Source organism: Myotis myotis, unplaced genomic scaffold, assembly GCF_014108235.1.
Source record: "Myotis myotis isolate mMyoMyo1 unplaced genomic scaffold, mMyoMyo1.p scaffold_m19_p_7, whole genome shotgun sequence".
Classification (NCBI taxonomy): Eukaryota; Metazoa; Chordata; class Mammalia; order Chiroptera; family Vespertilionidae; genus Myotis; species Myotis myotis.
In genome coordinates, this window is record NW_023416379.1 from 90,779,359 (window position 1) to 90,800,707 (window position 21,349).

Genomic DNA, 21,349 nt, shown 5'->3' on the forward strand with positions numbered 1-21,349 from the left:
CCTCAGGCCCGGGGAGTGGGCTCCTGAGGGGAGTGCGGGATCATCTGTAGAATAAAGTGCTGGCGGACACGGTTCGATTGTTCACCGTGGGCCAGACCCTGTTTTAAACACTTCACCTGAGTTTACGTATTTATTCCTCACAACAACCCCATTTCACAACTGAGGAAACGTAACTTGCTAAAAGTCACAAAATAACTCGCTGAAAGCTGGGTGAGGGTTATGATAAGAGGGGTGCTCCCTGAAGGGCATCCCCCTCCCTGGTTTCCAAGCCCCCTTTAGCCCTGCACAGTCCTCAGCAGGAGTCTTGACTGTATTCATGAAGCATCCCCACCGGTGTCATGTCTGCTTTGAGTGTTTGCACCCCTGGAGTGTAGAGGGGGCCTGTCTGTCCCCATCTCCCCCTCCTATTTGATCATCTCAGGAGCTGTCATTTAGCAAAAGAGCACATGCATACTGTTCGGCCAGATGTTTTACACATATTGTCTCCTTGTTTGTTTTTGGTTAATCCTCCCCCAAAGATATTTTCCCATTGATTTTTAGAGAGAATGGAAAAGAGAGGGAGAGAAACATCGATGTGAGAGAGACACATAGATTGGTTGCCTCCTGCACGCACCCTGACCTGGGCTGGGCATCAAGCCTGCAATCGAAGTGACTGGCATCGAACCCGGGACCCCTCGGTCCATGGGCCGGCGCTCTATCCACTGAGCAGACCGGCTAGGGCTGCACGTATTTTTTTAAACCCTCACACCAGCCCCGGGAGAAGGCATTATTGTTCCCGTTTTGTAAATGAAGAGGCCAAGGCTCAGAGAGATGAAGTAACTTACCCCGTGTCACCCAGCTCGTGGGTAGCAGAGCCAGGAATTCATCCCAGATTGTCAGCTCTTTCCATCTCTCTAAAGCCAGTCTCTCCTCTGCCCACTGTTGCTTGTCACATGCCACTGCTTTAGAGTCGTCTTAGCACCAAGCGTACTCGGAAACCATCCGGTTCGTTTCTGTTTTTCTGTTTGCTACCAGTTTACCCAAGAGGCTCTTTCCGAGCTGGTCCCCAGCTTTCCCCGACAGCCTCGTCAGCACCCGCAGGGCAGCGGCTTGGAGCGTTTGTTGTGTGACGGGCTGGTGTTATGGGTTCACTCAGCGAGATAGACCACCGACTCAGAATTTAAATTTAAGAGCCTCTATTAAGCTGGCCAGCGGACCACAGTCACAGCACCCTGCCGACGCAGAGGCTGAACTGCAGCGATGACTACAGGAGTTACATTTTATTATTAAATTTTGTGGAGGCCCAGAGAAAATGTGTCTTTCAAATTCTGGGCCCCCCAATATGGAGGAAACTCTCTTTATTTATACTTTTTCCAGTCCTTTGTCTCCCAAATTTGGAATGAGACTTCTGGACCTTCTGAGCAAGAAGGCCTGCGTGCTGGGAAGGGGCCATGAGACCATATCTCAAGGCCTGGCCTGATGTCAGTACCTTCCTATCTGTGTATTTTAGGAACAGACAGCACAGCATGACCCGTCTGGCCAAAGCGCCAGATATGCAGCCCAGCACACTGGATGGAGGGATTATCTCGGGGCCCCTGACATGGGCTCTGGCCTGGTTGCCTTTGGAATCAGAAGATGCTGCTGTTGGCAGTGCCGCCCTGGGGCGTGTGGAGGGGAGGCTGAGGTTAAGCGGGACAGAGGACAGCGACGCTGTGGGGGTTTCTGTTGGTTCAGGGTTAGAAACACAGTTCCAGACACTCCGGGGGTGAACAAAATGTGGGACGCTGGCTCATGCTAACAAAACTCAGTGGGGGTGGTGGTGAGGGTGGGGGAGTGGGGTGGTGGACAAACTGAAATGCCAAGGTCAGGGGGTCTGGCTACCTTGCTGCTAGCCAGTACTCCTCCAAAGGGAATATGTACCCTGGGAGATGTCAGCCATGGGAAGGGGCTCACCCAGTAGGAGTTCACAGCCTGGTGGCAGAAAGACAAGGACCTGAATTGGATGGACACACAGATTGATGCCTTGTTGTGGTGCTGGGGGAGTAACCATACAAAAGGAGGGGTTGTGCAGGAAGCCATGGGCGCTTCCTGGAGGAAGTTACACATTGTATGTCCAGGCTTTATCTCACCTCTGTGCACCTCTTTAGGGCCAGGACTCTGTTCACTCCCTATGTCCCTCGAACCCTACAGCTCTCCCACCTCCTCTCTCCACCATCAACTGTGAGCACACAGGTGTGAACAGGGGGCTTTGTCCTTCTTCCGGGGGCCCAAGCCTTTGTGGGGTGGGGCTGGTTTGCCTTTAGGATGGGGGGGGGGGCTGACACTGAGGGAGGGCCTTTCCCAGTTCTGTCATTTCCCTCTGGGTCCCCCTGCCCTGGGCACTGGGAGAGAGATTGTGGGGGAGCCAGTTTTTTGAGAACTTCCGAGTCCCCATGGGAGAACTTCTGTCCCTTGGAGAAGATGCTGGCACAGGCCCAGGGAGCACCGAGGGAAAATTAACAGGGCTTTGGGGAAAGGGAATGTGTAGTCTGTGGGTTGGGGAATCTTAGGGTAGGCTCTCTGAGATGGTTGGGGCTGGGTAAATGCCCTCAGGAGAAACTAAGGGAATGACGGAAGCAGCTGGGCAAAAATGTGGTTCAACTGACTTAGCCTTTGCCTGTTCCTAGGGTCTGGGGGGGCGGGGTGGGGGCTGTGTCTGGAGCGTGAACAGGACCACAGTCATCCCATCTTGAGGCAAGAGGACTAGCATCTGCACCCGTGTTTGCCAGGCATTGGGTGGGTGTGTATATCGGGGAAGGGTGACCTCCTAGGCATTTCCGGGCCAAGTGCTGGCTAAGGGCAATTCCCTGGGAAGGTGAGCTCTGTGCACCCACAGCCACCACTCAGAGCAGCGGGGTGGATGCACCGACCAGATGCGGGAAGCTGGGTGGAGCCCCAGCAGCCTCCCCTGTAGGGCTGCTAAGACGGTGATGCTCACTGGGCGATGACCAGTCTGCATGGTGATGCTCACTGGGTGATAGCCAGTCTGTATGGTGATGCTCACTGGGTGATAGCAGTCTGTATGGTGATGCTCACTGGGTGATAGCCAGTCTGTATGGTGATGCTCACTGGGTGATAGCCAGTCTGTATGGTGATGCTCACTGGGTGATAGCCAGTCTGTACAATTACAAAGCCCCTCCCCCTCATCCCCCCACCAGCTCACTGGAGTGCACAGGTCTCCTGCAAGGGCATGGGATGGGGAGGAAGTGCCCCTGAGCTCCCTGCCTCTCTGGTTCTGGCCTGCGGGCTCTGGCAGGATTCTTTCTGAGCTCCATGGGGCCAGGCCTCCAAAGAATGACCTGGGAAGGTCTGGGCTGACCCTTCCTTCAGACATGCTCAGGAGGGAGTCTCAGACCCCTTCTCGCCTCTTGTCTAACCTCCCCGCTCTCTGTCAGCTCCAGCCCAGGCCCAGATCGTCCACGCGGGCCAGGCGTGTGTGGTGAAAGAGGACAACATCAGCGAGCGCGTCTACACCATCCGGGAGGGCGACACCCTGGTGCTGCAGTGCCTTGTCACCGGGCACCCCCGGCCTCAGGTAGGGCCCCATCCCGCCTGTGCGGCCCCTCCTCCCTCCCACCCCCACTCTGGGATCACAGCTTGAGAAGCCAAAGCAGGGGTTGGGGACTAGGGGCGATAGTGGCAAATACACAGAAGACAGGAGATGGGGCTGGGGAAGCAGCTGGAAAATGAACTCTCTGGGGGAAGGGCTGGAGGCTGCGGGCTTATTCGCCTGGAAACACTGATGGCCAAGGGGAAACACTGAGTGTCAGGTATTCGGTTCCACTCCATCCCTCGTGTCTGTGAGCGGACACATCCTCAGATGCAGCTTCAGTCTATATGGTGATGCTCACTGGGTTAGAGGCCGTGTGCCAAGCGCTAAGGTAGGTGCTTTCTCCAGTGTTTTCTCGTTGGCTCATCACAACCAGTGTTTTCCCTGCTACTTAGGCTCAATCCCTGGGCTCATATTTGGAGATTGAGGTTCAGGGAGGTTAGGTAAACTCCCCAGGCCACACAGCTCTGGTGAAGGTGGACGCAGAATTTGAATCCAGAACCAGTGTTCTCTGTAGCTTGGCACACTTCCTCCCAGGGCATCGGTCTTTGGATTGGGGACTCCAGGAATTACCAGCCACATTTAATACAATCTCTACTTTTGGAGGCGTCTGCTAGACAAGCCCTACACTCTGGAGATTGAAAGACTCAAAGCAATTAGAAAGCAACAGATGCTGAGAATCTGGAAATGCCAGGTGAATCTTGTCCCAGACCAACAGAATGATTCAGACAGGAAGCCGAGGCTGGTTATCGCTGAGAGCCACTGGGAGGAGGCAGGAGGCGGTGGGCTGGAGGGAGGATGCAATTTGCCGGTGAGCTGCTGTGACCTTTAAGAGGAGCAGAAGAGGTTTCGATTGGATCCTAGAAGGAGAGTGAAATGTGAAATCAAATGTCCTTTTTCAGGACAATTTTAGGAACAGGGATGGCTTTAGTAGGTTGGGCCTTGAGATGAGCAGATGGCCAAGGAAACCCCCAAGGACTTCGGGCCTGACGCTATGCCTGCTGCTTGCTCCTTCTCTGAGGTTTGTTTAGAGGCGAAAGCGGTGCTGCCAGCCTTCAGGCCGGTGTTGTGTCAGGTGTGATGATTAGGGATGGTTCTCCTGACGCCAGGGAGGCAGCTGGGCCATCTCTCCCTAAGGCGCACTAGCCATCTGTGGGTGTCCCCTGTGTCTGAGTCATCTGTGGTTGTGGCTGTGTGTACAAGCCTTCATCTTTCCATTTCCATCCGAGGTTTCCTTGTTTTTCATGCTACCTAGGCTCAACCCCCTGGGCTCCTATTTGACTCTGTCCCATCTCATTCCCCACAGATAGCTGGACTCTAAGGCCTGTCTTTCTATGCCCTTGCATGGGTCTTCTCCTCTCTATTCCTCATTGCTCCTCTAAGTCAGACCTTCAGTCCTGTTCCTTGGTCCCCTGCAGTAGACTCTCACTGGCCTCCCATTCTCCCAAGTCTCCCCCTCCAATCCATTCCTGCACCCTGACCCCAATCCTCATCCTCCAGCTGGCTGCATCATATCATTGCCCTGCTCCACAACCTTCGATGGCTCCCTGTTACCAACCAGACTCAGCTCAGGTTCCTGGAAGTAGAATGGAAGACCTCCCACAATCCAGCCCCCTCCTGCCTTTCCTGTCTCAGCTCCCACTGGCATCCTCCTCACACCCTGTGTTCCAATCGAACTTGCCCAGTACACCCAGCCCATTCCTGCTTTAACCACTGCGGCTCACCTCTCCTGAAACTCCTTCAGTTCCCTTTTTCACTCGTTTCATTACAACCAATAGTTATTGAGTCCCTGCCATGTGCCAAGCCCTGTCATGGGGCACAAGGATATAGCTACGGTCCTGTTGTCATGGAGCAGCTAGTCTCATAGGGGAGCAGCCCCATCTCATGGCCCCCTGTGTGGGGGACTGAGTGGGCGGGGCATTCTCCACTCCAAATGTCAAGAGAGGGAACCTCTGGGGCCAACGTACAGAGGAATCCATAGCGATGGTAGTGAGCAGAAGCCGAAGAACCTGGTCCGTGGAGGGCCATGGGCCTCAGGGGTAGTAGGGTTCATGCACACGGAGGGGGCATGAGTTGAGGCCACAGGGCTGTCCATGGCTGGGGAGCTGGAGCTGGACTCTACTTAACGCTGGAAGCTCGACACGAGTGGCACCACCTATCACTGGAGACCAGAGACCTCTGTCCACAGCCCAGAGTCACAGCCGGGAGCGGACCCTCTGCTTCAGGATGTGGGTACACACAGTCACCTAAGAGAGAGCGTGACCCTAAGCCTGTCGCTGTCTTGCACTATCCAAGTGGTGAGGAAACCCTAAGCTGAGAAACAAACATAAAAACTGGTTGGAACCTGTGCACCCATGTATATTGGACATAGGCAGCCGTAAAGCTACACCACAGACAGGGGAGGATAAAGCAAACCACATCCTAAGCAGCATGGAAACAAACGCCATCTAGACAATCATGTTAAAACCGCACAAGCCAAGTATAAAAAGAAAACATATTTCCATGGCCTTGTTCTCTCTCCAAAGCACCCTGTGGTCTAAGGGCGGATTGCCTGAAACGGCCTGCGTCCTTCCCCAGGTTCTGTAAGCTCTAAGCCCATGAGGGTAGGGTTGTGTGTCGGGGGGATGAGAGTAGCAGTGTTATGGCCTGCAGTGGCCCCTCCCTGCGTGAGAAGGTTGTCCTTTCACCGACTTCTCCCGGCCTTTTTGTTTTCATGACCTGTGGCCTGACCTCGTCACCAGGCTCAGGGCCCTGGCCCTGTCTCAGTAACAAGCAGTCCTCCTCAACTTTAGATGGAAACGTCCCTATCGCATCCTCTGATCCTTAGCACTTAGTCATCTGAAACAGGTCAGTTTTTCTCGAACCTCTGGTACTTTGAACAGTAGCTCCCGTTTCTTGGGTGATCCTTAATAGTGTCCCATCGTCTAAGGCAGTGGTTCTCAACCTTCTGGCCCTTTAAACACAGTTCCTCATGTTGTGACCCAACCATAAAATTATTTTTGTTGCTACTTCATAACTGTAATGTTGCTACTGTTATGAATCGTCATGTAAATATCTGATATGCAGGATGGTCTTAGGCGACCCCTGTGAAGGGTCGTTCGACCGCCAAAGGGGTGGCGACCCACAGGTTGAGAACCACTGACTAAGGCAATGTTAATAATAGCCATTTATTGAGTGACTCATATATACCAGGCCCCACACCTAGCTGCTTTACATACTTTATTCCTGAACATCACAATGACCTGCAAAGTGGGTGTTATGCTACATAATAGTTATGGTTATCTATTGCTACAGAACAGGTGCTCCAAAATGAGGGGCTTAAAACAGCGAACACCATTGTCTGACGGTTTCTGTGGGATAGGCAGGGTGGAGTGGCTGAGTTGGCTGGCGCTGGCTCAGGGCCTCTCACCGGCTGCAGTCATTTGAGGACTGACTGGGGCTGGCACATCCCCTTCCAGACCACTCCCAGGTGCTGCCCCGAGGCTTCCCGCCCTCCCTGTGGGCCTCTCCATAGGGTTGCTCATGACAGGACAGCTGGCTTTCCCCAGAGCGAGAAAGCCACCAAGATGGGAATCACAGTCTTTTATAACCCAATCTTGGAAGTGAGGTACCATCATCACTCCTGCCCTATTCTACTGGTCACACAGACCATCTGGTACTAAGTGTGAGGGGACTACAGAAAGGTGTGAATACCAGGAGGCAGGCAGCGTTCCAGGCCAGCATGGACACTGGCTACTACCTAGACCTCTTGCACAGATGAGAAATCTGAAGCCTTCCAGCACTAAGTATACATTAATTTAATACCCCCAGTCACCCCAGGAGGGTGCAATAGTCTCCATTTTACAATGAGTAAAGGGGCAGGAGAGGCTGGGTAATTTGCCCACAAGTCCATGCTCCAAGCACTGCACATACTGCCTTCTTTAAAGCCTTAGCCTTCTGACCCCGGATTCCCCAGGCTCTTGGCTGACATGTCCTACCTTGCCTGCGCATTCCCACAAGTCTGTTTGGGTTGGTTTCCTAGGCCACGTAAGCTTGTGAAGGGGAGACACATTGCAGGGTTCAGCCTGGAGGCTCCCCACCCTCACTGCGGGGTCTGAATCTGCTCTCCCTGCCTGCCCAGGTGCGGTGGACCAAGACTGCGGGGAGCGCGTCCGACAAGTTCCAGGAGACATCCGTGTTCAATGAGACTCTGCGCATCGAGCGCATCGCGCGCACGCAGGGCGGACGCTACTACTGCAAAGCGGAGAACGGCGTGGGCGTGCCCGCCATCAAGTCCATCCGCGTGGACGTGCAGTGTGAGTTGGCGCCCTTCCTGGCTGTCCTGGCCCCTCCCTGTCCGTCCTGGCTTTGGGAGACCCCCTGGGGCTCAGGCTGGGAAGGAGGAGTGGGGGTGGAGTGCCATAAAGAACCGACACCTCCGTGGAGGACAGTAGACACTTCCTCTCGCCCATGCTGGAGAGGGAAATCGCTGCTGCTTCCCTGCGGTTCCTCTGATGTGTACTACCCTATGCCACTCACACTTTCCCGTCCCTAATCCCTTATGAATCTCGAAACATCCCTGCCAGAGGGCAAGACAGGTTGGATTATACCCATTCCACAGATGAAGAAACGGAGGTAGCAAGGGCTCATGACTTGTTCAAGGGCATAGGTCTCTTCATTATGGTCCAGTGCCCTTCCCACATACCTCATGCCTCTGATTTTGTCCCAGGGCAGCTCTGAAACTTCCTTACCCCACCACGTGCAGGCGCAAGCACCCGTCAGTCCTTGCTGCTTGGATGGGAGGCAGTCCCTACCTACCCCATGGATATTCCCTTAATCCCAAGAGGCTAGCTCCCTGCTTGCCACCCGCCTCTGTGCCTATCCAGGCTGACCCACGTACCCAGCACCTGTGGGGCCAGGCCCAAGGGCCTGGCTTATACAATCTTAATGTCTACAATGAACTTACCCATTAAAGATACCTCACACTCCCCCAGTGGAGCCCCATAGAGTGGTGAGCAATGGAACCCCAGGTCCTCCCTTCTGTCCCCCATCAGCCACCCAGGGGCCTGCCAAACTCTGGGACTGAGGGTCATTTCTCGAGTTATTGGTGCTGGAAGGGGCTGGCAGGCATGCCCTGGACTTCATCACTGCCCCCCCTCTGCCCGTGCCTTGGTAATGATCTTTATCTCAGTGGACCGTGGAAGGAGGACAGAATGTTGGGCTGTTGGAACATCCACTGAAGGACGTGTGCATGTGGAATGATGGTGCCTTTGGTTCACAATCCTGGTTGCACATTAGAATCCCTGGGGTAGGGGGGCGGGGATCCTTTTAAAAAATACTGATGTCTGGGTCCTGCTTTCAGAGATTCTGATGTAATTGACTGGGGGTGGGGCCCTGACATTGGGGTTTTTTTTTTTTTTTAAATTGAGGATTAACCTACATGCGATAGAGTGCACTAGTCACAAATGTACAACTTAACGAATTCTTACATGTGTATGTGCCTGTGCAAACACCACCAGTTCAAGAGAACCTCCAAGACCTAGAAAGTTCCCTCATACCCCCTGCTGTCAGTAATCTTCTTAGAAGCAATCACTCTTCTGATTTCTGACACCGTTAATGAGCTCTTCCAGGCATCGGTATTAAAAAGGAAATCTCCATGTGGTTCTATTGTGCAAACAGGGGCGAGAACCGCCAATCTGGTCCAATTTACTCCTGAGGAAACTGGCAGGGAGGGGCTTAGGCAGGTCTCACTACAAATTAATAGCTAGCCTGGGATTTGAACCAGGGTTTCCTCACTTCCAGGCTGCATCTGCTTCCTCCATCCCATGCTGGGAGGGTAAAGATAGACAACCCCTGTGCTGGTCCCTGGGGAGGGAGGGACAGCTGGGGAGTCATCAAGTCCAGCCCCCTGATCCTAAAGGTTGCTCAAGCTTTCAGGGCTGGGAGCGCATCTAGAAGCACCGTGAGGGTGGCTCAGCTTTCCCTGAGGGCTGTCAGGAGCCCAAGCCCCCCACCTAGGGGTCACCCAGTCCTGACTCCCCTGGGGCTGTGCCCTTGCAGACCTGGACGAGCCGGTGCTGACGGTGCACCAGACAGTGAGCGACGTCCGGGGCAACTTCTACCAGGAGAAGACGGTGTTCCTGCGCTGCACCGTCAACTCCAACCCGCCAGCCCGCTTCATCTGGAAGCGCGGCTCCGACACCCTGTCCCACAGCCAGGACAACGGCGTGGACATCTATGAGCCCCTCTACACCCAGGTCAGGATGGGCAGTAGCTGGCCTGGTCTCCTCGTGGCTCACCCTGCACTTCCTCCTGCACCCAACCAGGGAAGGGACACGGGGGGTTGAAGCCTCACCGTCTGCAGGTCTTCATGCCCTGGCTGAAGCAGCATGTTCTGACATCAGACACTCTGGGGCAGATGAGACGGGACGAAAAGCTCAGGGAACAGTGATGGGGACAGGAGTGTCCTCAGGGCAACAAGTCCTTCTGGAACATTGCCAGTTAGGAAAGATACCCCCTAGAGCAGCGGTTCTCAACCTGTGGGTCGTGACCCCTTTGGGGGTCGAACGACCCTTTCACAGGAGTCACCTAAGACCATCGGAAAACACATATATAATTACATGTTGTTTTGTGATTAATCGCTATGCTTTAATTATGTTCAATTTGTAACAATGAAATTGGGGGTCACCACAACATGAGGAACTGTACTAAAGGGTCGCGGCCTTAGGAAGGTTGAGAACCGCTGCCCTAGAGGGAGGCGAGTCACCCCTGCCCGCTGCTGGCTGTCAGAGTATTGGAACCCCCTGGGCAGACGCAGCAGGAGTTGGGGGCAGAGAGATGACTCCACTTCCCATAGGCCCCCTAGGGTCCCAAGAAATGGTGATGAAGCATTCCTACCAGGGAGGGCTTTCAAAGGCGGCTTTCGGAGGTGGCTGCCAGAGTGCCACATGTGGCCTTGGCCTTTGGGATTAGGTCCATATTCGTGAGAGCAGGGTTCCCTCCCTACCCCTCCATTTCCCAAAGTGGAGAAACGGAGGCCGGGTCCTGGCCAGTGTGCACCAGGGCAGTCTCAGACCCAGAGAAACCCAAGGTTTGGGGAGTGCAGCATCCCCCCCCAGACTCAGGCTCCCTGGGGATAAATGGTGTGGAGATGGGGGAAGATAGGCATTTACTTCAGCCCCTGGTGCTGGATAATGTGTGAGGGACCCCTGGAGACCCGAGCAGACCCCTCACACCAGTGGTCCACTGCTGCCCAGGGGGAGACCAAGGTCCTGAAGCTGAAGAACCTTCGGCCCCAGGATTACGCCAGCTACACCTGCCAGGTGTCTGTACGCAACGTGTGTGGCATCCCGGACAAGGCCATCACTTTCCGCCTCACCAACACCACGGGTACAGGCACTCCCCCGCCCATACCCTTGCCCACCTGAGCTGACTGCCCACCCAGGAGACAGTGCCCCACCCCATACAGGACTCTAGGCACATCACCACCAGTGCATCCCTGCTCCCCTCTGCCGGCTCCCTGCCTTCTCCCCTTTCTTCTCCCCATCCTTCCCCAACCCCATGGTTTTCCTAGCTCCTATATCCCCACATTCAGCCCTGCCTCCCACCCCCATAAGACCCCACCTCTTTGTCCTCTCAGCACCACCAGCCCTGAAGCTGTCTGTGAATGAAACTCTGGTGGTGAACCCTGGGGAGAATGTGACGGTGCAGTGTCTGCTGACAGGCGGCGATCCCCTACCCCAGCTGCAGTGGTCCCATGGGCCGGGCCCGCTGCCCTTGGGGGCTCTGGCCCAGGGTGGCATCCTCAGCATCCCTTCAGTGCAGGCCCTGGACTCTGGCTACTACAACTGCACAGCCACCAACAATGTGGGCAACCCCGCCAAGAAGACCGTCAACCTGCTGGTGCGATGTACGTGGCTCCGGAGGGGGACCGGGGGGGACTCAGAGGCAGACAGGGTCCCTGTCTTCCAGGAATGACCGAGGAAGTGGGAGAGGGGCCTGCCTGCTTCCTCTTGGTAGGTGATATATGCTGAGAAGGCATGTTCCAGGCACTTTTATTTCCCTGCAGATGGCAGGATTAAATTTTTTTTAAATAATATTTTATTGATTTTGTACAGAGAGGAAGGGAGAGGGATAGAGAGTTAGAAACATCGATGAGAGAGAAACATCGATCAGCTGCCTCCTGCACACCTCCTACTGGGGATGTGCCCGCAACCCAGGTACATGCCCTTGACCGGAATCGAACCTGGGACCTTTCAGTGTGTAGGCCGACGCTCTATCCACTGAGCCAAACCAGCCACGGCATGGATTAAATTTGGTGTAAAGTTTTATTTACAATTGACAATCTACATTTCCAAATATAAACTCAACAATCCAAGAGGTAGGGAGGACTGGTATTGAGTACCTACATTTTTTTTTTTTAAGATTGGGAAACAGGTTGCAAAAAGCTAAGTATGGACTTCCACTCTTCAGGAGAAATTTCCTGGCTTTCTTTTTGTACACTGGTTTCCACATGATTCACTGAGCTAAAGTGAAAATAACACATTTCCACATACCTCATGTGTAAATATTTGCTAGCAAAGCATTTCAGTGAGTCTGAAGATAATTAGTAAATGTAAAAATGATACAAAACTTGGAGTATGATCTAAAGAAGTACAAACATGTTCCTTACTAAACCTCAGCCTTAGTAGTTAGCATTAGCTGCTTGATATGATCTTGATTTTGCTACTCTGCTTCAAGGGGAAAACTTTAAATTCTTCTTGTGTAGCTTTAGGTTATTTGTTTATTTTATGTTTTTTAAAAGACACAGCTGTTACCAACTCTTTAGCACTTAAAAGTAAAACATAGCGTCTGCCAAATTTGACTCAGAGTCTTCTGAAGAGACAAACACTTTTTGTTGTTGATCTTTCACCGACCACTCTCTGACTCTCCTCATAAGAAGTTAACCCTTTGTTACTTTTTACTTAATCAGAGCAAGAAAGAAAGCAGCAAGACTGTGACTGTCTGATGACTGTTTTCTGCTTTGATGGTACTTTTCCCATCAGAAGATTCTTCTTCTCCACCTGTTTTCATTTGGCCTTTAAAACCTGAGTTGATGAGGTCTCAGTTTACATCCAATACATACTTACGGTCACTTCTTTTTTAAAAAATATATTTGTATTGATTTCAGAGAGGAAGGGAGAGGGGGAGAGAGAGAGGAACATCAATGATTGAGCCCACAACCCAGGTGTATTCTCTGAGTGAGAAGCAAACAATGACTTCCTGGCCAGGCTCTTACGGTCACTTCCTTGGGGACATACAGCTTGCTTTGTCCAACCCAGCAAAGGATGTGGCTGTGGTATCAGTGTCCTGTCCAATTAGCATCCAATATTAAGAGTCATGTCTAACTCTTGCATCACATCAAGCAATATTTAGATTTTAAAAGAGGTCAGACCCTTTACTTTGTAAACTCTGAGCTTTAATGTAACTGCATGTAAAATTATTGTATTGGGCTCTTACTATAACAATCACAATAACTTGCTGAAAAGAGTTAAATAGCACCAAAGAGTAAAATGTACAGATTAAAATTTCCCCTCAGTTTCCCTCAGTCCCACTGTCTATAGAACCACTATTGCATTCTGTTGCATCCTTACAGAATTTGTATTTTGTTCATTCAAGGTTTAAAACAATACAAATAAAGTAGCGTAGTGGTTACGAGCACAGGTTCGGAATTAAACTCTCTGAGCGTCGGTTCCCTCCTTGTAAAACAGGGACGATAAAGTGCCTCCCTCACAGAGCGGGGGATGAGTTAAATGAGTCAACCTGTGTAAAGTGCGTGGAACAGTGCCTCTCACCAAGTGTGTGTTCAGTAACAGTGACTCTAATGATCACTAAACCCACTTCTCTGCAGCGAGCTTTTTTAAACTCTTAAAAACACACTTGAACAAGTAGAACAATTTCCAAGCAAAAGGATGGTTTCTGGTGGCGGTGGCGGTGGTGGGAGGGTGTAGCTCCCAACCTGCAGGAGGGCCACTGTGAGGGGAGGAGCTGGGTCTGGGGAGGGGTGGGACATGACCCTGGCTTTGGGCCAGCCCCAGCCAACCTGCCCTCCCCACCCACCTGTAGCCATGAAGAACGCCACATTCCAGATCACCCCAGACGTGATCAAAGAAAGTGAGAACATACAGCTGGGCCAGGACCTGAAGCTCTCGTGCCACGTGGATGCGGTGCCCCAGGAGAAGGTGACCTATCAGTGGTTCAAGAACGGCAAGCCGGCACGCATGTCCAAGCGGCTGCTGGTGACCCGAAACGACCCTGAGTTGCCTGCGGTCACAAGCAGCCTAGAGCTCATTGACCTGCACTTCAGCGACTATGGCACCTACCTGTGTGTGGCTTCCTTCCCAGGAGCACCTGTACCCGACCTGAGTGTTGAAGTCAACATCTCCTCTGAGACAGGTGGGCGGCTGGAGGGGCAGCGGGAGGTGTGAGGGAGCTGGAGAGGCCCACAGAGGGGAGAGGGGCAGGGGGTGGGGGGGCAGCAGTTTGGGAAAGGGAGGCCAGAGTGGAAAGACTCCGTTTGTTCATGCCATACACATTTATCAAGCACCTATTCTATGCCAGGCACCGTGGTAGGTGCTGGGTTAGAGTGGTGGGCAAAATAGACTCTGCCCTCATTGAACTAAGTAGGAAGGCAAACGTTTTCCAGATAGTCTCACAGATGAATACGCCACGGCAAACTGTGATGCCTGAGACAGGAAAGAGTTCGCTAAGATAAAATCTTTGGTCTGCGATCTGAGGAGGGAGGGGTGGGATTTTACGAGGCAAAGGAGAGCAAGGGAGGGTGGAAGAGAAAGGCAGGTCAAGGAATCAGCAAATAAGGGCACTGAGGCAGGGCAGGGTGGGGGCTGTTTGGAGAACTGAAGCAAGGACAGCGTGGCTGGGGGGATGGGGTGAATGAGAGCACAGAGGCCAGCGGGGGCCAGGTTATGCAGGGGATGTGGGTCTCTGTTCCAATAACAATAAATAACAATAATGAAATAATAATGGCTAACGTTTATTGAGTACTTCCTATGTGTTCCAATGATTTTTATATTTATCTTATTCGCCTTCATGATTTACCTTATGGGATAGATCATTTAACTTCAGTTTTTAGAGACGAAGAAACAGGCTCAGAGGGTTTAAGAAGCTTACCTAAGACGTCCTGGCTGGGTGGCTCCGTTGTTTGGCCTGTTGTCCTGTCCACCAAAGGGTTAAGGATTCAATTCCTGGTCAGGGCACACACTTAGGTTGCTGGTCTGATCCCTGGTCAGTGCATATACGGGAGCTAACTGATAGTTGTTTCTCTCTCACATCGATGTTTCTCTCTCCCTTCTCTATAAACATATCCTCAGATGAGGACTAAAAAAAATTAAAAAAAAAAAAAACTTACCTAAGGCAACATAAGGTAACACGGCAGTCAGTGGTGGAGCTGAGATTTGAACCCAGACCATTTGCCTTCAGAGCCTGAAGGGTCTACCCTTTGAGAATGACAGGAGCTGGAGGGGATGGCTCTGGAGGGGGTTTCTGGAATCTCCTTTCCAGTCCGCAGCACATTGCACCGAGGAGCTGGCTGACTCGGCGAAGCCTCTTTCACTCCCTGGGTCTCAGTTTCTCCTCTGTGAGCCATCGGACGAGATAGCCTTGGTGGCCCTTCCTTCTTGACATCCGCACAGGGGGCGGGTCAGGAAAGGCTTCTGAGCGGGCCTTTATGAATGGGCCAGGCCTCCACAGACTCCGCAAACTTATTTCACCAATCATTGTGTGCCGGCCCTGGGTGGGGAGCTGGGGAGCTGGGGACCCAGACACAAACGCCACAGCCCGTCTCAGAGCCCGCTGCCCAGCTGGGAGAGGCATCTGTTGGGGTAAAGCAGGAATTGGAAGGGCAAACCTTAGAAAGGCAGCTAAAGGCAGGGTCTGCAGAGCATCCTGGGGACATGCGAGAAGGAGTCCCAGGCGGCCAGGGAGGAGCCATGCTCCATGTGAACATTGCTGGGGGGGAGCGGGGGAGGGCAAGCCCAAGAGAGGAGGGATGGGGAACCCCCATGGGGTATGAGACTTGGCTTGTCAGGGAGTATATTCCTTACAAGTGGGTCCCACGGCTGGGACACAGGAAAGGAGAGGGGAGATGAGGCTGGGGTGGCAAAGGCCAGAGCACAAGGGCCTCCCTTACAGAGCCAAGGAGTTTGAGCTTTAACCTGAGGGCAGTGCAGCCTCAAAGGGGGAAGGACTGTGGGGTGAAGAAGTGTTGGGAGCTGGGATGTTTTATAAATGGAAACCAATGGAGCACAGGGCCATTTTTTCCCTTTGGTTCATAAGCCTAATTAAGGCATGGAAGCTTATTATTATTATTTTTTTAATCCTCACCCGAGGCTATGCTTTTTCACTGATTTTAGAGAGAGAAGAAGGGAGAGGGAGAGAGAGAAACATTGATTGGTTGTCTCCTGTATGCACCCCTACAGGGTATTGAGCCAGAAACCTGGGTATGTGCTCTCACTGGGAATTGAAGGAGACCTTTTGGGACAACCCTCCAACCAGCTGAGCCACCCAGCCAGGGCAAGGCATGGAAGCTTTTTAAGGGCCTGTGGAAACGGTTTAGACCTGGAAAAATAAATTAATTGGCGCCAAAATACAAAGGGAAAGCTGCAAAATTAAAGCCAGTAAATGTATACATGTTTATAGAGTATAAATTATGCTAACTAGATAACCGGATCTCAGCATGCCTTGTAGAGTTATTTGCAATTTACATTTAATGTAGGACATTTTAATTCGTTTGATGTGATGCAGGATGGGACCCATGGAACCCTTAAAAAGACCCTCCATTTGGGCATTATGCTGGGTTGGATTAGGTTTGGCTGTGAATAACAGGAAAACTCTTAATAAAAGTGGCTCAAATAAGTTAGCGGTGTATTTCTTTCTTCAAGCAAAAGTGAGCAGTCCAGGCTGGAATAGTGGCTCTGCTGCACCAAGTCCCCGGGGCCCCACAAACCGTCCTGTCTTGCTGTTCCGTTTTCCTTAGCACGCGCCTCCCGCCTCCTCCATGGTGGCAGCTCCAGCTGCAGCCTCCAGCCTGCATTCCAGCATGCAGACAGGAGGAGAAGCGTGGCAGGACTTCTCTTTGTTAGAGACACTTGCCTTCCGTCACATCCCGCTGGCCAGAATGTAGGCTCATGGTAGCCACAGGCAGGCTGGGAGATACAGTGTTTATTCTGGCCCTGGTCCTGCTATAACCCAGATGTTGGGGCTACAGACTAGCAATCTGTGGTAACACTTCAGAAAGAAGGTGGTGGCTTTAACTAGAGCAGGACCAGCGGCCAGGAGAGGGGAGATTGAGGGAGGAGATGTTGCTAGAATTGTTTAAAAGGTGGAATCCCCAAACGGAGTGATGGTGGGGTAAGGGAAAAGAAGGAATAGGCGGGGACGATTTAGCTCTTTTTCTGAGTTGGGAGAGACTCAGTAGAGACAGGGAGATGGGAGGATTTGTGGAGGTGAGTATTGCTGGGGAATAACTGAGATCTGGGGGACCGTGGGATGGGGAAGGGAGGGTGGCACCTAGGGAGAGGGAAGCAGAAGCCCCAGAGCGGAGGCCACGGGGTACCAGCCTCTAACCCGCCCCTCCACCCTCCAGTGCCTCCCACCATCAGCGTGCCCAAAGGCAGGGCCATCGTGACCGTGCGCGAGGGCTCGCCTGCCGAGCTGCAGTGCGAGGTGCGGGGCAAGCCGCGGCCGCCCGTGCTCTGGTCCCGCGTGGACAAGGAGGCTGCTCTGCTGCCCTCGGGGCTGCCCGTGGAGGAGACCCCGGACGGGAAGCTGCGGCTGGAGCGCGTGAGCCGCGACATGAGTGGGACCTACCGCTGCCAGACGGCTCGCTACAATGGCTTCAACGTGCGCCCCCGCGAGGCCCAGGTGCAGCTGAACGTGCAGTGTGAGTCCCACTGTCCCACAGGTCCCTCCCGAGCTGTCCCTCCTGTTCTCGCCAGGCCTGTCCCCTCTTTACCTCTCCACCCACCCAGTCCCCCAACGCCTCCACCTACTCTGCTACCCCTAAACCCTCCACACCTTGACACATTTTTACAAATAGGAAACCAAGTGACAGAGAGCTTACGTCCCTAGAGGGAGTTCTCACAGCTCATCAGAGGGGGGGCGGGGCTGGGATGTGAGCCCAGGCCATCCGGCTCCAGGGTCCAGGCTCCGAACCCCGGCCTGACCCTGCTCCTCATTGCATGGGGATGAGGGTCCATGTGAGGCATGAACAGCACCTCAGTGCGGGACGCGTGGCGGCCAGGAGGGCGTGGGCATCTGCAGGCGGGGAGATACGAGCGTGGTTATTGCATAAGTGTGTAGCGAACGTGTGTCCGCCCGAGACCCTCCCAGGCTGCGGGCCCCGGAGTAGGGCCGAGTGCCGTGCCTTCCCCAGGGGCCGCCCCTCGGCCCCACCTCGGCCACGCTGACCGCGGCCCCCGCCTCCACCCCCAGTCCCGCCGGAGGTGGAGCCCAGCTCCCAAGACGTGCGCCAGGCCCTGGGCCGGCCGGTGCTCCTGCGCTGCTCGCTCCTCCGAGGCAGCCCCCAGCGCATCGCCTCGGCCGTGTGGCGCTTCAAAGGGCAGCTGCTGCCTCCGCCGCCCGCCGCCGCCCCCGTCGCCGGCGAGGCCTCCGACCACTCCGAGCTGCGCCTCGACGCCGTCACCCGCGACAGCAGCGGCAGCTACGAGTGCAGCGTCTCCAACGACGTGGGCTCGGCGGTCTGCCTCTTCCAGGTCTCCGGTGAGCGCCCCGCAGGTCCCGCCCCCCCAGCCCTGCCCGCCCCGCCGCATCCCTGCCTCCCTGCACCTAGCCTGGGCCCCGCCTTTCCAAGACCCGCCCCTGCCCGGCCTAGGCCCCGCCCACCTCCCCGAATCCAGCAGGACCTCCTCCTACAGGCCTGCCCCCAACTCACGCCCACGCTTGGGCGGGGCCTTCCCCTTTCAGACCCCGCCCATGCCTGTTGGGAGCCCCGCCTGTTTCAGCTCAGCGCCGGCCTTGGACCCTGACAGCCCCGCCCTTTCAGGCCCCGCCCCCTCAGACCCTCCGTGGCCACGCCCACCCCACCCAGCGGACCCCAGGTCCCGGCCCTAGGCTCCACCTACATAGGACATAGACCCCACCCCTTCCAACCTCGTCCAGTCTCCGCTCCCCTTTCCTGTTGTGTCCGAAGGTGCGTCCAGCCCCGCCCACCCCCGATTTAGACCCACCCATCGGGCCCTGCCCCTGCCCCCTCCCCTCCCCCCCAACAGCTCAGGCTTTAGGGTTCAAGCTCCCCTTGAGGGGGTCCAGAGCCAGCTCGTGTGGGGTTTGGAGATGCTCAGGCTGCCAGAGTCTGGGGGGAAATGGCTCCAGCAGGATGAGGTGGGGTCACCAGGGGATGGAGGAAACAGCTAAGAGGTCGCTTGTACCGAGTGTCTGCCAGGTGCCACGTGACATCCCGGGTGCTCTGCATCTGTGGTCTCATCGTCCCTCACAAACACCCGGGGAGGGAGGCGCCTGCGAGGTTAAGCATCCACACAGCAGCTTGAACCTCCTCAGGGAGGTTGGGCTGGGGGTGGGGGTGGGGAACCTACTCTCTTCCTGACTGCAAGCCCAAAGCGAGGGCCTGAGCTGTAGCTAAGGGGGAGAAGCCGCCCCTCACGGTGTCCCTAGAACCTCGTGAGTGGTGGAGGCAGCCCGCTCACCCTTCCTGAGCGACCACCCCAGCGTTCCCGGCCCCTGGGAGCCCAGACATCCCTCCCTCTCAGCCCCACCTCCTCGTCTCCATTCCTGGGTGGGCTGACCGGGGTGCTGACGCGAGTGGGAGGGTCAGAGAGGGGTGGAGGTCTTGGTGAGGGGCCAGGGGAACCCAAAGGGCCTGGCACGGTTGCCCACCCTGTCTCTCTCCTCCGCTGGGGAGTACTGATTCCCTGTCAGAGCTGGGAGCAGTGCGGCGAACCCCAGGAAGCCTGTCCCCCCTCCCACCGCACTCCCAGCTCTCCCAGCAGCCCAGACTGGCTGGGTGCCCCTGTAGCTCTTGTTTGGATCCCCTCACGCAATGACAGGGGGCTGACACCGCAGGCCACTGGCCACTTCCCCAGCTCCCCAGCCCCCCAGCCAGAGGCCCCTGTGACATTTCCCACCTCCTCCCCTCTCCCCTGTTCTCCCACACTTTCCCTGTCTCCCCACCGTTTGCCTGTCTCTCTCCTGTGTCTTCTCTTCCTTCTACCTCCATGCCTTGGCCCTTCTCTTCCCATCTTTCCCTGCAATCCTCTTCCCTGTGCCTTCTCTAATCGCTGCTCTGTCTTTATCTTGGCCTTGCCACTGCATTCTCACCAACTCTTGGAAAATTCAATCTCCCTTTTCTCCATCTCCCACCTTCCCTCCGACCCACCCTCATCCTCCCCAAACCCCTTTCCCCTCATCTCGTCTCCTCACAATATTCTCTTTCTCTCCCCATCTCATCTCTCTGTCCCACCCTGTCCTGTCTCCCCCTCCCATGCCTCCTCCCTTTTCTCTCCCTATTCCCCACCCTCCATGGCCCCATGCCCCCCTCCCCGCCCTCTTAGCCAAAGCCTACAGCCCGGAGTTTTACTTCGACACCCCCAACCCCACCCGCAGCCACAAGCTGTCCAAGAACTACTCCTACGTGCTGCAGTGGACCCAGAGGGAACCTGACGCCGTCGACCCCGTGCTCAACTACAGGCTCAGTGTCCGCCAGGTGGGCCAAGGGGTTGGGGGCCCCCCGGGGTCAGCTGACCCTGAGGTGCTCATGGAGCCCAGGAGAGGGGGTGGAGATGGGGCTGGGCCACACCGACCCTTCTTACAGACAAGCCTTCAGTGCCAGGGAGGAAGTGTTCTGCACACAGCAGCGGAGCTGGAGGTGCTGGGGACTGACCCCCCACTCTGCACCCACACTCTGGGCACAGCCCTGAGACCTGGGCAGGGGTCCATGGAGGGGGAGGGGGCAGAGCCAGGTCTGCTCACGAAACTCAGACTTTATTCTTACATCAGAAGCTTACGGTAAAATTACAACATTCTACCTCATAGGATCATTTTGAGGATTAGGTAAGGTATTTAGTGCCTCACACACATTAAAGTGTTCAATATGTGTTGCTATTATTTGTTATTAAGCCGGCCCTGAGAGGTGGGCTTGAAGGGTGAGTGCCCCGTTCCCCAGATGAGGGATCTGAGGGCCTGGCTTCCTAGTCCTTTGCTCTTTCTACTCCTTGACCCTGACCCCCAAAGTCACACCAGGGCCTGGGCTGGTGCTCTGGTGGCGGACACGGCCTGCCTAGCATGGGAACTCCCTGTACCTGCAGTTGAACCAGCACAGCGCCATGGTGAAGGCCATCCCCGTGAGGCGTGTGGAGAAGGGGCAGCTGCTGGAGTACATGCTGACCGACCTCCGCGTGCCCCACAGCTACGAGGTCCGCCTCACACCCTACACCACCTATGGGGCCGGTGACATGGCTTCCCGCATCATCCACTACACAGAGCGTAGGTGGTGGTGGTGGGAGTGGGAAGGGCGGGTCCATCTGGTGTCCAGGGGATCCCCTCCCCCCTTCCCACACGGTCCCTGAGCGTGGGTCCCACCACTGTGCTGTGTCCTGCTCTGTCACTGAGGCCAGGCCCCTCTGGCTCCCAGTCCTGGCCCCAGGGACCCTGCCCCTGGTCCAAAGCTCGGGCCCCTCTGCACAGCCCCTCTCGGTTCTGACTTGGCTATCTTGCTTGCTTTCTCAGCTATCAACTCTCCCAGTCTGTCAGGTGAGACACTCCCACCCA

At 54.9% G+C, this 21,349-nt stretch overlaps 1 protein-coding gene across 3 annotated transcripts in view; it reads left to right on the forward strand.

Annotated features, from left to right (window-relative positions):
• MDGA1 (MAM domain containing glycosylphosphatidylinositol anchor 1) overlaps positions 1-21,349 on the forward strand; it is a 56,260-nt gene that overhangs the window by 23,847 nt on the left and 11,064 nt on the right. For 2 of the 3 annotated variants that reach the window (XM_036317768.1, XM_036317769.1), the window contains exons 2-11: positions 3,414-3,553; positions 7,689-7,863; positions 9,608-9,804; positions 10,804-10,936; positions 11,187-11,456; positions 13,652-13,981; positions 17,190-17,486; positions 18,038-18,325; positions 20,134-20,285; positions 20,887-21,064. In XM_036317768.1, coding sequence (XP_036173661.1) covers positions 3,414-3,553; positions 7,689-7,863; positions 9,608-9,804; positions 10,804-10,936; positions 11,187-11,456; positions 13,652-13,981; positions 17,190-17,486; positions 18,038-18,325; positions 20,134-20,285; positions 20,887-21,064 — 2,160 coding nt within the window. Of the gene's footprint in view, positions 1-3,413; positions 3,554-7,688; positions 7,864-9,607; positions 9,805-10,803; positions 10,937-11,186; positions 11,457-13,651; positions 13,982-17,189; positions 17,487-18,037; positions 18,326-20,133; positions 20,286-20,886; positions 21,065-21,307; positions 21,332-21,349 lie in introns of all 3 variants that reach the window. The other variant, XM_036317767.1, reaches the window with a different exon arrangement.